This window comes from Nyctereutes procyonoides, unplaced genomic scaffold (assembly GCF_905146905.1).
Source record: "Nyctereutes procyonoides isolate TBG_1078 unplaced genomic scaffold, NYPRO_anot_genome, whole genome shotgun sequence".
Lineage (NCBI taxonomy): Eukaryota > Metazoa > Chordata > Mammalia > Carnivora > Canidae > Nyctereutes > Nyctereutes procyonoides.
This window is the reverse complement of record NW_026575139.1, coordinates 2,465,040-2,479,519: the sequence shown is the minus strand read 5'-3', so window position 1 is coordinate 2,479,519 and position 14,480 is coordinate 2,465,040. Positions and strand designations below refer to the sequence as shown.

Here is a 14,480-nt window from a genome sequence, read left to right as displayed (position 1 = left end):
CATGCACAGTTAACTTTTAGTGTTGCTTTCATTCTGCAATAATAGGAACTTGTCTTTACCAGAGGACTTGGAGACCTCCTTAGTGAAACTAAAGGAGTGTCAGAGAAAGCAGTATCTATGTGCTCTGTGATGGAGTAATGGAGGTTGGGTGTGGGTACTGATGGTGGATCCCCGGAAAAGGCAGTTCTCATGATCTGAGCCAGTCAATAGTGTCCCATTGATTTCTATTTCTGCAACTACTGTTGGGCTACATTTCTATCCTTATGTTAACTTCGTGGCACACGATAATATGCAAGCAAAGTAAGTGCTTCCTGCCCCTGGTGACTTTGTTATACATTCATGTAGCTTTTATGTAGGTGAGGTGTGCAATGCTGGGTCTGCCCAGGTGGGGTGATGTGCTGGTAGGAGGGCCAGAGAGCAACTCCTCTGCAGTCCTGGGCTTTGGGCTTTAGAGGCCAGCAGGGAAATGGGTGATTTTGTGTGTGATTTTAGGGAGAATTTAGCGTAGTTTTTGAACATCACAAATTTTAACACTGTTCTCTGACTTTCATTCAGCCTCTGCCCCCATTACTTGTGAGCTGCTCAACAAGCAAGTGAAAGTGAGCCCAGACATGGCCATCTTCATCACCATGAACCCTGGCTATGCAGGCAGGTCCAACCTTCCCGACAACCTGAAGAAGCTGTTCCGGAGCTTGGCCATGACCAAGCCTGACCGGCAGCTCATTGCCCAAGTCATGCTGTATTCGCAGGGCTTCCGCACTGCTGAGGTCCTCGCCAACAAAATCGTCCCTTTCTTCAAGTGAGTGCCCCAGAGTCATCCCCAACTGTGTATCTAATGCATGTGAGTTATGCCGCTTAGGGTTCATCTCTAATCACAGCACATCTTTCCAACCGTCCATGTCTGATTTCTTGACTCTGGCTGCTTAGAGTGTACTGTCCTAAGGCAGACCTTTTCTCTTTCAGACTGTGTGATGAGCAACTCTCATCTCAAAGCCATTATGACTTTGGTCTTCGAGCTCTGAAGAGTGTGCTGGTAAGTGCAGGAAATGTGAAGAGAGAGAGAATTCAGAAGATAAAGAGGGAGAAAGAAGAACGAGGGGAAGCAGTTGATGAAGGAGAAATTGCAGAAAATCTACCTGAACAAGAGGTTTGTATACATGTTCTTGTAATCACTCACACCTTAAACACTTAATTTTGTTAAAAGATTCATTTCTTTTTTTAGAAAGAGAGAGTGGGGGACGCCTGGGTGGCTCAGTGGTTGAGCATCTGCCTTTGGCTCATGTCATGATCCCGTTCTGACATTGAGTCCCACCTGGGGCTCCCTGCATGGAGCCTGCTTCTCCCTCTGCCTATCTCTGCCCCTCACTCTCTCTCACTCTCGCTCTCTTTCTCTCTCTCTGTGGCTCTCATTAATAAATAAAATCTTTAAAAAAAAAAGAAAGAGAGTGGGTGTAAGCAGGGTGAGGGGCAAAAGGAGAGGAGCAGAGAAGCAGACTCCCCGCTGAGCATAGAGTCTGACCTGGGGCTCAACCCTAGGGTCCCAAGATCATGACCTGAGTGAAAACCAAGAGTCAGAGGCTTAACTGATGAGCCACCCAGGCACCTGTAAACACTAATATTTAAATTGGCTTTTTCAACATCTAAGCCATGACTTGAGAGTTCCCTTTGCAATTCACATGTCCTGGGATGGATGGATAGAAGATGCTGTATTTGCACAGTGAGCTGAATCACTAACAGCCACATCTTACGTACCTTCTGGGAATACAGCAGTGGCTGTGCAAGCCTTGCTCCACACCTCTCAGAGCTCGGTCCTTTTCTTGCTGTTAGATTCTGATCCAGAGCGTCTGTGAGACCATGGTGCCCAAGCTAGTGGCAGAAGACATCCCACTGCTCTTCAGCCTCTTATCAGATGTGTTCCCCGGGGTCCAATACCACCGGGGCGAAATGACTGCGCTCCGAGAAGAGCTGAAGAAGGTGTGCCAGGAAATGTACCTGACATATGGAGATGGAGAAGAAGTTGGCGGCATGTGGGTTGAGAAGGTAACTGGGGTTGACCCTGCTAGCTGCATAGGCCACTTTTGAGAGAACTAGGACCACGAGGGCCAGAGAGGCACAGCATCTGCTTTACGAAGATTTGACCCAAGACTTTTTTCTTACACGTAGTAGACATGACCGTTTATCCAAAAATTTCACTCATGATATAGTTCATTTTCTGAAAATTCTGACAGAAGCATGATTATAACGGAAAGTATACCAATAGTTCTATTATAAGACTTTCCAACATCTTAGGTTAACAACATAAATCTGCTAATCAGTACACGCTTTATATTTTGTATTGGCTTCGCTTCTTTTCTTCTTCTACAAGACTAGGAACCATATTGTCACATGGCTGCTTGTTGAGCCTAAGTGGTACTGTACCGGCTCTCACAGATGACTCATCCATTGGGTCTCCACCCTCTTTAAAGAGGATCTTACGGCCCTCTTTTGAAGCAGCTTGGTAGTCATCCCCTTTTCCACTGGCTCCCAGCCTTCCTGGCTTAACAAAGAACTCCCCATGGTTTAGTTATAAAACTCTTCTTGAAATATTATTTGTAGATGTGGCCCATGTAATATTAAAAGTTCCAGAATAGTACTAACTTGCTTTTGGGAATTCATAGCACATGTCTCGCATCTGCTGCCATGAGGAGGGGCTAGAGAAACTTCTCATTCTTTCTCTGGATTGATTCTGATGTGGTTTGATTGGCCTGGCAGGTCCTCCAGCTCTATCAGATCACCCAGATCAACCATGGCCTGATGATGGTGGGGCCCTCAGGAAGTGGGAAGAGCATGGCTTGGCGTGTGCTCCTAAAGGCTTTGGAGAGGCTGGAGGGCGTGGAGGGCGTGGCCCATATCATTGACCCCAAGGCCATCAGCAAAGACCACCTTTATGGAACCCTGGACCCCAACACTAGGGAATGGACGGATGGACTGTTCACACATGTCCTGAGAAAGTGAGTTCACCTTGATTCCAGCAAGTGCTCTGTCCTTAAATTAATGGCACGTGTTATTTTTCTAACCAAAACTGAATGAATTAAAATGTCAGTGCAGGGATCCCTGGGTGGCGCAGCGGTTTAGCGCCTGCCTTTGGCCCAGGGCCCGATCCTGGAGACCCGGGATCGAATCCCACGTCGGGCTCCCGGTGCATGGAGCCTGTTTTTCCCTCTGCCTGTGTCTCTGCCTCTCTCTCTGTCTCTCTCTCTGTGTGATTATCATAAATAAATAAAAATTAAAAATAAATAAATAAAATAAAATGTCAGTGCAGAAGCTGTGTAGGGTGAGGATTTCTAACCTCAAAATCTTAAGTTGGTCAATAGCTGTTTCAAAACCTTCCCAAACCAGGATCATAGACAACGTGAGGGGTGAACTACAGAAGCGCCAATGGATTGTCTTTGATGGTGACGTGGACCCCGAGTGGGTGGAGAACTTGAACTCAGTGCTGGATGACAACAAGCTTCTGACTCTGCCAAATGGCGAGCGCCTCAGCCTTCCACCCAATGTAAGTGGCCTTCCTTGGGGTGTCAAGCCAGATATCCCACGTGCTAACAGAGTATTGCTCTGGAGATGAGGCTCCAGGGTCTGTGTAGCAGGCAACTGTGTAAATAGTTTTCAGAGATGCCTAAGTCTCTATATATTAGACCTTTCCATTCCCGTGGCTAGTGAGAAATAGTTCCATAGGACTTACTGTTAACTTTGCACTGTTTGGTGAATGTTAAGCATACTCCATAATTCCCAAGTAACACTCCTAACTGAAAGTTACAGGTTGTTGTTAGGATTTCTGAAGTTATCGTACATCTGGAAAGTGGCAAAGTGAGCATTTGGTCTAGGTCCTGGACACACCACCAGATAGATAAGGAAACATGGTGGGGCTTGGCAAGGAGTTGCATTTTATTAAAGGCCTAGCAGGAAAAAAAACAGACAAAACGTTTGCTGTCCTGGGGTGTACACTCTGATGATGGAAGACAGAAAAATAGTGGTAGTGGAAGACAGTGTGAAGTGGTAAGGAGAAAACAAGCTGAAAGGAAGTGGTAGCTGTCGGCAAGATCTGGAGGATGCACTGTCAGGAAGCATGACATTATGGCATAATTGAGAACCATCTGTGGAGATCAAGGCAGGTGAGGAAGCCAGTCTCGTGGGCCTCCAGGTGTTCCAGTTCCAGGTGAAGGGTAGGCAATAGGGTGCTTGGTCAGAGGTGTGTAGAATGAGGGGGGAAAAGGCGAGTGAGATCAGAGGAAAGGGGCCAGATCAGCTTGGGCCGGGAGACTGTGAGGCCTGACCCTTGTCTGTGGGGTGAGTCAGGAGCCGTGGGAGGGTCTGGATCAGATTCCTCTGGCGGTTGCGTGCAGAGTAGTTGAGTAGTTAAGGACAGGATGGATGGGAGCAAGAGGACCGTCTGGGAGCTGAGTGGTAACCTGGGCACAGCCATGGATGTGGGCCAGAGGAGTTGGCAGCATGGAAGCTGCTGAGTTGTGTAATTTAAAATTCATGCTGGTGGGACTCACCAAAGGGCCAGATGTGGGCATGAGATGGAGGAATCATTTTGCCTGAGCAGTGGATGAACCTGAACTTTTGGGTCAGCAGCAGTGGTTATCATCACTTCAGAAACCAAGCCAGGGATGCCTGGTACCAGTCTGAAAATGTGTGCTTCGACTTGTGTCTTGATTTGACTTGTTGGGTCTTTTTATTACAGCTTGTTATCTGGTAGATCCTAACTATTATTGGAAACAGATAACTCGGGACGCCTGGGTGGCTCAGCAGTTGGGTGCCTGCCTTTGGCTCAGGGCGTGGTCCTGAAGTCCTGGGATCGAGTCCCACATCGGGCTCCCTGCATGGAGCCTGCTTCTCCCTCTGCCTGTGTCTCTGCCTCTCTCTGTGTGTGTCTTGTGAATAAATAAATAAAATCTTAAAAAAAAAAAAAAGAAAAAGAAAACTCTCCTGTGAAGCAGGTTAACATTGAGGTTAAGGCTCTAGACTGAAACCATCTGGTTTGAATCTCAGCCCCATTAACCAGCAGTAGGACCAGGGTTTGGTACCCAGTCCCATCTGTGAAACAGAGACACTGACATGCCTGCCTCAAGGAGTCGATGTGAAGGTTCGTGGGTTCAGGCAGGCAGTGCGGCAACCACACCCCGTCCAGGGCAAGGCTGTTGCACATCCACTGCTGGTGCACCCTCCAAGGGAGCAGTTTCTTCTGTCCACCAAGATCTTGTCTGGAGGGGCTAACCTGCTCTTCTCCCACCACACACATTTCCTACCCAGGTTCTTTTTTTTAGATTTATTTATTTTAGAGAGTACACATGCATTTGGGTGTGCAAGCAGATGAGGGGCAGAGAGAGAGTGAATCTCAAGTGGATGACCAACTGACCAAGTCACTCAGGCGCCCCTCCTACCCAGATTCTTATGGAGAGTGGTTGGTGGATGTTGTAGTGATGACAATTAAAGATATTTTTTACTTTTAAACAAGTGCAGAAAAGCTAAATTTAATTGCCCTTTTGATGTATATGTAGAAATATATATATTAACATCTGAGTTTCTATCAAATCTGCATCATTAAATGTGCTCTGTATTTTCTTTTTAAGGTGCGAATAATGTTTGAAGTGCAGGACTTAAAATATGCCACCCTGGCTACGGTGTCACGCTGTGGTATGGTCTGGTTTAGCGAGGACGTGCTCAGCACAGACATGATCTTCAACAACTTCCTGGCCAGGCTGCGCAGCATCCCCCTGGACGAAGGGGAGGATGAGGCCCAGCGTCGGCGCAAGGGCAAAGAGGACGAGGGGGAGGAGGCTGCTTCCCCAATGCTGCAGGTATGAGGGCCATCACCACTCTGCCATGTATGGCCACAAATCTGCATCTGAGAGGGCTAGGACTTCATGTGCAGTGAGATCAGGCATTCCCCCCCTGGGGGTCTGGAAGCCAAGGGGGCCATGGTACTGCCCGGATGGTCACTGCTCATCTGTTGAAGCTAGGCGCTCACTAGAGAGTTGCATAATCAGTGCTGTCTTATACTAGCTCCTTAGAAGGCAGTCTCAGTGCCAAAGTGAGGACATGTTTGGGAAAATTTTTAAAATTCTCTTAGTTATCTGAGTTTTCTCTGCAAATTGATGAAACACTGCCTTTCTCCATTTCAATGACGAAAAGCAGTGTTCCTGGGAAATGTGATTTTTAAGAACCACCAGGGTATAGAAATAAGGATCGGTCACTGAAGCTTATCTGGGAAAAATTTTTTTGCAGGTCACTTGACCTTCTCCCTGGCTTATGTTAGAGTATGTGAAAGTTTCTGGGCTTTTTGAAATGATAAAGTATCATTTATTGGGCAGCCCCAGTGGCCCAGCCATCTAGTGCCACCTTCAGCCTGGGGTGTGATCCTGGAGACCCAGGATCGAGTCCCACGTCAGGCTCCCTGCATGGAGCCTGCTTCTCCATGTCTGTCTCTGCCTGCCTCTCTCTCTCTCTCTCTCTCTCTCTCTCTCTCTCTCTCTCTCTGTCATGAATAAATAAAATTATAAAAAATACTAAAGTATCATTTATTGCCTGTCGCAGATCCAGAGGGATGCAGCCACAATCATGCAGCCGTATTTCACCTCCAACGGCCTGGTCATCAAGGCCCTGGAACACGCCTTCAAGCTGGAGCACATCATGGACCTGACCCGCCTCCGCTGCCTGGGCTCGCTCTTCTCCATGCTGCACCAGGCCTGTCGGAATGTGGCGCAGTACAACGCCAACCACCCTGACTTCCCCATGCAGATTGAGCAGCTGGAGCGCTATATTCAGGTCAGGGAGCACCTGCATCGCGGGGAGCAGGGCTCAATGGGGGCCCTGCTTATGTGGCTCTGCATCTGTGAACCTCCTGAAACAATGAACCTGCTTGGGTGTGTTCTCTTTCCTGGGTGCAGGGTCAGGCTTTTGTGTGTGTGTGTCTGTGATCCAAGAACCCTGGCAACGACTCTTCACAGTTAACGTGGCTATGAATGTGTTTATTGAAACTTTTTATTCAAAAGTGGATTGTTTTCTCCTTCCATAGCGGTATCTGGTTTATGCCATACTCTGGTCCTTGTCTGGAGACAGTCGGCTGAAAATGAGAGCAGAGTTGGGTGAATACATCCGAAGGATCACCACAGTGCCACTGCCTGCCGCACCCAATATACCCATTATCGATTATGAAGTAAGTGCGTGGAGGCATGGCCTTGTTCCCTTTGATCGTGCCACATTGCGTTAATGCATCCTCAGGCCTCCTCACCCAGAGCTGGGCTTGCATAAAACAGCTGGGCTGTTTCATAAAAGGGTTCTGGTTTTTGTTTTATGTGGTATAAAAGGAAAACAGATGAACATGAAAGTTCTGATTTGTATGAGAGCAAGTCTCAGGAGGTGTGTGGGTCCCAGGGTGACCTGTGCCCCTTCTCTGGGTGTAGGTGTCCATCAGTGGAGAATGGTCGCCATGGCAGGCCAAGGTGCCTCAGATCGAAGTGGAGACACACAAGGTGGCGGCCCCTGACGTCGTCGTGCCGACTCTGGACACTGTCCGCCACGAAGCCCTCTTGTATACCTGGCTGGCTGAGCACAAGCCACTGGTCTTATGTGGCCCCCCTGGGTCTGGCAAGACCATGACACTCTTCAGCGCCCTCCGAGCCTTGCCTGACATGGAGGTAAAGAGGTTGGGATGAGGGCAGCAGCCCTTCTGGGGCTCAAATGTGGAATGGTGCTTACAGCACTTCATTTGCTTCTTCCGTCTAAAGGTTGTGGGCCTTAACTTCTCGAGTGCCACTACCCCGGAGCTCTTGCTGAAGACTTTTGACCACTACTGCGAGTACAGACGCACACCTAATGGGGTCGTTCTGGCTCCTGTTCAACTAGGAAAGTGGCTGGTCCTGTTCTGTGATGAGATCAACTTGCCGGACATGGATAAATATGGGACACAGAGGGTCATATCCTTCATCAGACAGGTGAGTGTATACCCACAGGCCCCCACTGCCCTCGTTCACATTTGCTCCTAATATGCCAACACTCCCATTTTTCCTCAGATGGTGGAGCATGGAGGCTTTTACCGAACCTCAGATCAAACATGGGTGAAGCTGGAGAGAATCCAGTTTGTCGGGGCTTGTAATCCACCCACCGATCCTGGCAGAAAGCCCCTGTCCCACAGGTAACACACAGCTCCATAGACTGCATTGGCCTCACACACATACCTATTCCAGGATATGTTTTAAATATAATACAACAAAAATCTAGTTTTAATTATAGAAAGGTAACAAAATATTGCTTATCATAAGGTCCCTGTGCTACAATACTAGGAAAACACACTTGAAAATAAAGGCACGGACTCTGGGCAGTAACGAGCTGACTGCCACAGACCTGTCTGTAGGGCCAGGATGGGGCTGAATAAACCTCATTTTCCTTTTTTTTTTTTTTTTTTTTTTAAGATTTTATTTATTTATTCATGAGATACACAGAGGCAGAGATGTAGGCAGAGGGAGAAGCAGGCTCACTGTGGGGAGCCCAATGTAGGACTCGATCCCAGGACCCCGGGATCACACCTTGAGCCAAAGGCAGACGCTCAACCACTGAGCCACCCACACGTCCCTGAATCATTTTCCCATCTTTGCTAGGTTCTTTTTAAAGTTTTTTGCCTCTACTGTTACATGTCAGACCCAGGCCTAAGCGGTTTATGATCTCTCTTAACTCTGACATGAAGCCTATGGGTAGATTGGGAAGCAGCTTGGGACAGGGCTGCTGTCCACTCAGGCTCCCTGCTCCCTCCCTGGAGTGGCTGAGCCAGCTATCCTCGTGCAGATTCTTGCGTCACGTTCCTGTTGTGTATGTGGATTACCCGGGACCTGCCTCCCTGACACAGATCTACGGCACCTTCAACCGGGCCATGCTGAGGCTTATCCCATCCCTGCGAACGTACGCCGAGCCACTCACCGCTGCAATGGTGGAGTTCTATACCATGTCTCAGGTACTTGGGGCTTCTCGGCTCCTTTGGTCACTGAAGAACACTGTTAAAAAAAGCTTTAGTGAAAAAGATCTTTGCCTGCTGGGTAAAAAGACGTGGTTCTCATGGTTGTGACTAGTCTGTCTTTGTAAGCCTTCCTGAGGACACAAGAAAGAGCTGCCTGTCTGCCCTTGGGTACAGTGTCATGCTCCTCCTACTGCTTTGAGTGCTTGCCTGTCCCATTGTGCAGACATTTTTCCTGGTTTTTAGTTTGCTTTTAATTTTGTAGAACTGCAACTTTTTTTGCAGAATTTTTAATGTCATCGAATATCTTTTTTTTTGTTTCTGCTTTTGAAATCCTGCTTTCCTTGAATTCAGGAATTACATTTTTTAAAGTATTTTCTGAAGAATGTTTCGTCGTTCCTTTAAATATAATTAATTTCAGTATAAAAGTGAACAACTTGGATAGAACTTTGTTCTGGATAGTTGTCCAGTTGTTCCAACATTATCTATTAATTCATCCTTAAATATTCCAGGGCTTAGGCTGTTCATTTTCAATATAAAAATCTTACACAGCATTTGACCCTTTACCCACCTTTCATGTCTTAAGGTATTTACGCATACCTTCGCTTTTCTGAACCCACAGGAAAGATTCACTCAGGACACACAGCCCCACTATATCTACTCACCCCGTGAGATGACGAGGTGGGTACGAGGAATTTTCGAGGCCCTGAGACCTCTGGAGACTCTACCTGTGGAAGGCCTCATTCGGATTTGGGCACACGAAGCCCTCCGTCTCTTCCAAGACAGGTAAAGCTGAGGATGAGGTTAGCTCCATGCTCCACTACTCAGACTCTTACCATCCTCTGAGTTAGGGTCTGTGCAAAGCTGGCCTTTCAGATTTGAGGCAGGTTCTGCTGCTGGTAGAAGGGAACAGAAGCAGCGAGGGTGGCCCTGTGTCTGGGCACCAAGCACAGCCACCCCCAGCGTGTCAGGTCTCAGGGTGCAGGGACTGCCCACCACTGCTTACTCAGTGGTGTAGGGCAGGGTACTTCATTAACCTCTGCAGCTGTCAAGTGGGCGCTGCATAATCTTGTCAGAGCTAGAGTTTTTTGACAAATTTAAATGCCTTCTACGGGCACCTGGCTCATTTAGTCAGTGAAGCATGCAAATCTTGATCTTTGAGGTCATGAGTTTGAGCTCCACTTTGGGTGTAAAGATTACTTTAAAAACAACAACAACCCATAGTTAAATGCCTTCTAACAACCCCCTAGTATACAGTGCCATAATCACCACTCCTTACCATCGATCTTTACTCTCCTCAGAGGGTTTATAGCTCTGTCCCTAGGACTTTGGTTTTCTCTTTACCTGTGGGCCACTTGTCTCAGGTGTTCCCTTTGTAGATTCTGAATTTTTCTAGCGAAGTCACCCATACTTAGGGAAAGAGCTGATCATGATCAGTATAGATGGTGGAAGGCTTTGTGGTTTGAGTCCCAGGAAATGCCAGTGAAGAGTTGAGTCTTTACCTCTTGAGGAATCTTGAAAATTATTGATATCCTTTAGCCATAACCAACTTCTTACATTCTTTAGAGTTTAGTACAACCTTTGTTTGACAGTAAAATCTTAATTTTCCCAGCTCCTACTCTGTCTTTTTGTTTTGTTTTGTTTTTGTATTTTTAATTTTACATATTTTAGGCTTCATAGACTTTTAGGTTCATTTTAAGCTGGTGAGGAAAAGTCAAATTTGTGTTGCTTTGACTCTAAATTTCTAAGCAGTAAATCATAATATATCTACTATTTAATGCAGCACCACAGTTTCCTGCCCAAATTATTTGGGGGAAATGTTCTGCCTGTGAACTGGGTTACTCAGAACAGTGCAGGAGAGCAGGCCTTTGATGGCAGGGCAGGTCCCCTCACCCCCAGGGTAAGTGTGAGGTGGCCATATGCAGAGGACACAGTCCCTCTGGCCACTCACTGTCCTGGATGCTTGTGGTTGGTAGCATTCAGTTAACAGTCAGTCCCCTGGGAGAACCCAAGGCCAGTGGCTCCCTCCACACCGAGAAGTAGTTACATGTTTGGCAGCTATACCTTTGGACCAGTGAGTCCTGCCTCCAGGCAGCTTTTCTCACCCATGCTTTTAAGGAGTCCCAGAACGTTGCTTCGTTATAGATCTCTGGCTTTCAGATCAGGGTCTTTGGAGTACTTGAGTTTTGCACAGCTGCCCTAAGAGCCCAGTGTACCAGATGAGCAAAGCAAGGCAGAGCAAGGAACTTACTAGCTTTTTTTTTTTTTAACTAACAACTAAAAACTAACACTCTTTATTAGTAGTGAAAAAATTTGAGCTATAATTTTTACAAATTTCCCAAAATACCAAAGACAAAATTTTGTTTTCATTAAAACACAGCAATGGCAGTGGTACTTGTAAATTCTGATTGGCTATAGTAACTACATGACCTGCCTTCACCAGACCTGTTCCTGGTAGCCTGCTGAGTGTATCACATATTCAGCTTCTCAGAAGGTGTCCCCACCCCCGACCCCCCAAATCCACAAGGACAGGTTCAGTCTCACCTGCTTGCTTCATAGTTTTCTTTACAAGCCCTGTGTCTCCAGCACTGTAGTGTGTCCTGCAGTTCCCCATCCTTGTCCTCTTATTGCCCCCAGGATATTGGGAACTTAACAGTAGGCAAGCTTAGAAACTAGATTCCTATCATCATTTTATTTTTATTTGAGAGAGAGAGCATGTGTATGAGCAGGGAGAGGGGCAGAGGTAGAGGGAGAAGCCGACTTCCGATGCAGTGCTCAATCCCAGGACCCTGAAATCATGACCTGAGGTGAAGGCAGAAACCCAACTGATTGAACCACCCAGGTGCCCCTCATGTTATTATTTTAAAAATCAATGTAATTAAATGTTCTAGAGGAATTTTTTTGACTTTTGTCTTTGCTTTTGTTTTTTTTAAGTAATCTGTATACCCAACATGGAGCTTGCACTCATGACCTCAAATAAAGAGTCCCTCACTCTACCAACTGAGATGTCAGGTGCCCCCAGAGGAATTTTTTTTACATGTAGCGGTGCCATATTTTTGAGGAGTTTTATATTTAATATCAAAATCTTGGATTGTTTAAGCTATCCAGAATTCAGATTCTTAAGTTTTTCCATTTGTAGAAAATGAAAATTCCTGGTAAAAGCTAATTCTACCCCTTGGAGTCAGCCCAGCCCACCAAAACCTGGTGTTTTCTCACCATGGTCTCTGGCCTGATACGCATGTCACTTTTCTTCCATTAGACTGGTGGAGGATGAGGAAAGGCGCTGGACGGATGAGAACATCGATATGGTTGCTCTGAAGCACTTTCCCAACATAGACAAAGAGAAGGCGATGAGCCGGCCCATCTTGTACAGCAACTGGTTGTCAAAGGTAACAAATATATGTCATTTCAGATATACTTCCTCCTTTCATTTTAGTAAGAATTTTCTTCTAATCAAAACTTTTTCCTGAAGCACCCAGTAAGTGTGAAGCATTGGTTATAGGCACAATGCGCTACATATTTGCTGATGATTTAGGGCAGATAATCCCAGGAGTGTGGCTGGGGCTGTCTGACCAGCTGTGTTTCTTACTCCCATGAGGTGGTTGATAGAAGAGCCACGCCATTCCAGCCAGCAGGGGTCATGGCTTCCATGTGTTTGTAGCAGAAGGAGTCTTTCTCTTTGCTTTCACTTTCCTTACACTATAAAAATGAGCTAATGCTCTGGTTTCTCTTTCGATCATATAAATCTTTCCCCTTTTAAAAATGAGCTAATTATAAATGATTTTTGTGAAAATGCTTTATATACTATTATACTAAATAAAGTTGACATTTCTAGAATAGCTGTGAGCTGTCCTTTTTCCAAAAGACAGTAGGATGTTTTAGTAAGTTGTTGTTTTGATATGCATTTCATTCGGTAGGTAGTGTGGACACATGGATGAGTGAAGATTTGCTGTAGGGAGCTCCCAGTCCAACAGGAGAGACAGATGGAAACAGCTCTGTCTGGGTAGAGATCTCGGTGGAGCTAACCCTGACATTGGGTCTTTTGGGTTTTTGTTTGTTTTTTGGGTTTTTTTAAAAGATGTTATTTATTCATGAGAGAAACAGAGAGAAAGAGAGAGAGGCAGAGACATAGGCAGAGGGAGAAGCAGGCTCCCTGCGGGGAGCCCGATGTAGGACTTGATCCGGGGACCCCAGCATCATGCCTGGGCCAAAGGTAGACGCTCAACCACTGAGCCACCTAGGCATCCCTGGCATTGGGACTTTTTTTTTTTCTCTCTGACATTGGGTCTTAAAGGGGTTTGTACACCTTCGTCAGGAAGGACATGCTAGGCAGATGGCTGCATGGAAGCAAAAAATAGCAAGATAGGTTTGGTGCTGCTGGAATTTTCTGTTTATTTCTGGACTCTAGATTCTAATCCTTTTCATTTATAGGCACCATCTTCTCCCAGTGGTTCATCTATCACTGTCCTTATGGTGTCTTTTGAAGAGCAAATGATGTTAACGCCTTGTTACTTAAACCCATGATCCAGGAGATCCCTGGGTGGCTCAGTGGTTGAGCCTCTGCCTTTGGCTCAGGGCGTGATCCTGGACTCCCAGGATCGAGTCCCACATCAGGCTCCCTGCATGGAACCTGCTTCTCTCTCTGCCTGTGTCTCTGCCTCTCTCTCTCTGTGCCTCTCATGAATAAATAAAATCTTAAAAAAAAAAAAAAAAACACCATGATCTATTGATGATTGTGTATATATGTGGAGTGAGCTACAAGTCCATTTTCAGTTTTTCCTGGGGAGTGTCCATTGTCCTAACACTGGACCCAGCACTGTTGGTTGGATAATCCTCTACTTGGCAGCATCTCTGGGTCATTATGGGTTCTCTGCATGCACAGGTCTATTTTAGAGGCTCTCTACTGTTCTACTGATTGTCACTCCCTGTGCTCAGACTGCATGGCCCTGATAGCATAACCCTGATAGGACCCTTATGGACATCTTGACCATCCTTGGCACTTTCTTCTAGTCATGTTGTGCTAAAACCACCACTACTGTCCACCCTTGAGATTGAGGCCAGGACTACATTGACTTTCTCTTTCAATTTGGATGGAACTGACATTTTTACAGTAGTTTGCTTTTCTCTGCAGGGTGGTCTCTGTCTTCATTTATTTAGGTCCTTCTGTGAGGTCTTTCAGTGAAGTTTAGAGAAAGAAAGAAATCTTTCTCTACAAATATTTTCCATGGGGGCAGCCCGGGTGGCTCAGCAGTTTAGCGCTGCTTTTGACCCGGGGCCTGATCCTGGAGGCCCGGGATCAAGTCCCATGTCGGGCTCCCTGCATGGAGCCTGCTTCTCCCTCTGCCTGTGTCTCTGCGCCTCTCTCTCTTTCTCTCTCTCTCTGCCTCTCATGAATGAAAAAATAAAATCTTTAAGAGAAGCCCTGGTGGCTTAGCGGTTTAGCACCACCTTCAGCCTGGGGTGTGATCCTGGAGACCCGGGGTCCAGT

The 14,480-nt window shown here is 46.5% G+C and overlaps 1 protein-coding gene across 1 annotated transcript in view; it reads left to right on the top strand.

The window, feature by feature from the left end:
* The window catches only part of DYNC1H1 (dynein cytoplasmic 1 heavy chain 1), a 67,799-nt gene that overhangs the window by 34,591 nt on the left and 18,728 nt on the right, over positions 1-14,480 (top strand). The window contains exons 30-43 of the mRNA XM_055303672.1: positions 556-799; positions 964-1,147; positions 1,828-2,040; positions 2,752-2,990; positions 3,379-3,535; positions 5,616-5,843; positions 6,580-6,810; positions 7,061-7,201; positions 7,449-7,682; positions 7,773-7,979; positions 8,058-8,179; positions 8,827-8,992; positions 9,615-9,778; positions 12,252-12,381. Of these exons, the coding sequence (XP_055159647.1) occupies positions 556-799; positions 964-1,147; positions 1,828-2,040; positions 2,752-2,990; positions 3,379-3,535; positions 5,616-5,843; positions 6,580-6,810; positions 7,061-7,201; positions 7,449-7,682; positions 7,773-7,979; positions 8,058-8,179; positions 8,827-8,992; positions 9,615-9,778; positions 12,252-12,381 (2,660 nt within the window). The remainder of the gene's footprint in view (positions 1-555; positions 800-963; positions 1,148-1,827; positions 2,041-2,751; positions 2,991-3,378; positions 3,536-5,615; positions 5,844-6,579; positions 6,811-7,060; positions 7,202-7,448; positions 7,683-7,772; positions 7,980-8,057; positions 8,180-8,826; positions 8,993-9,614; positions 9,779-12,251; positions 12,382-14,480) is intronic.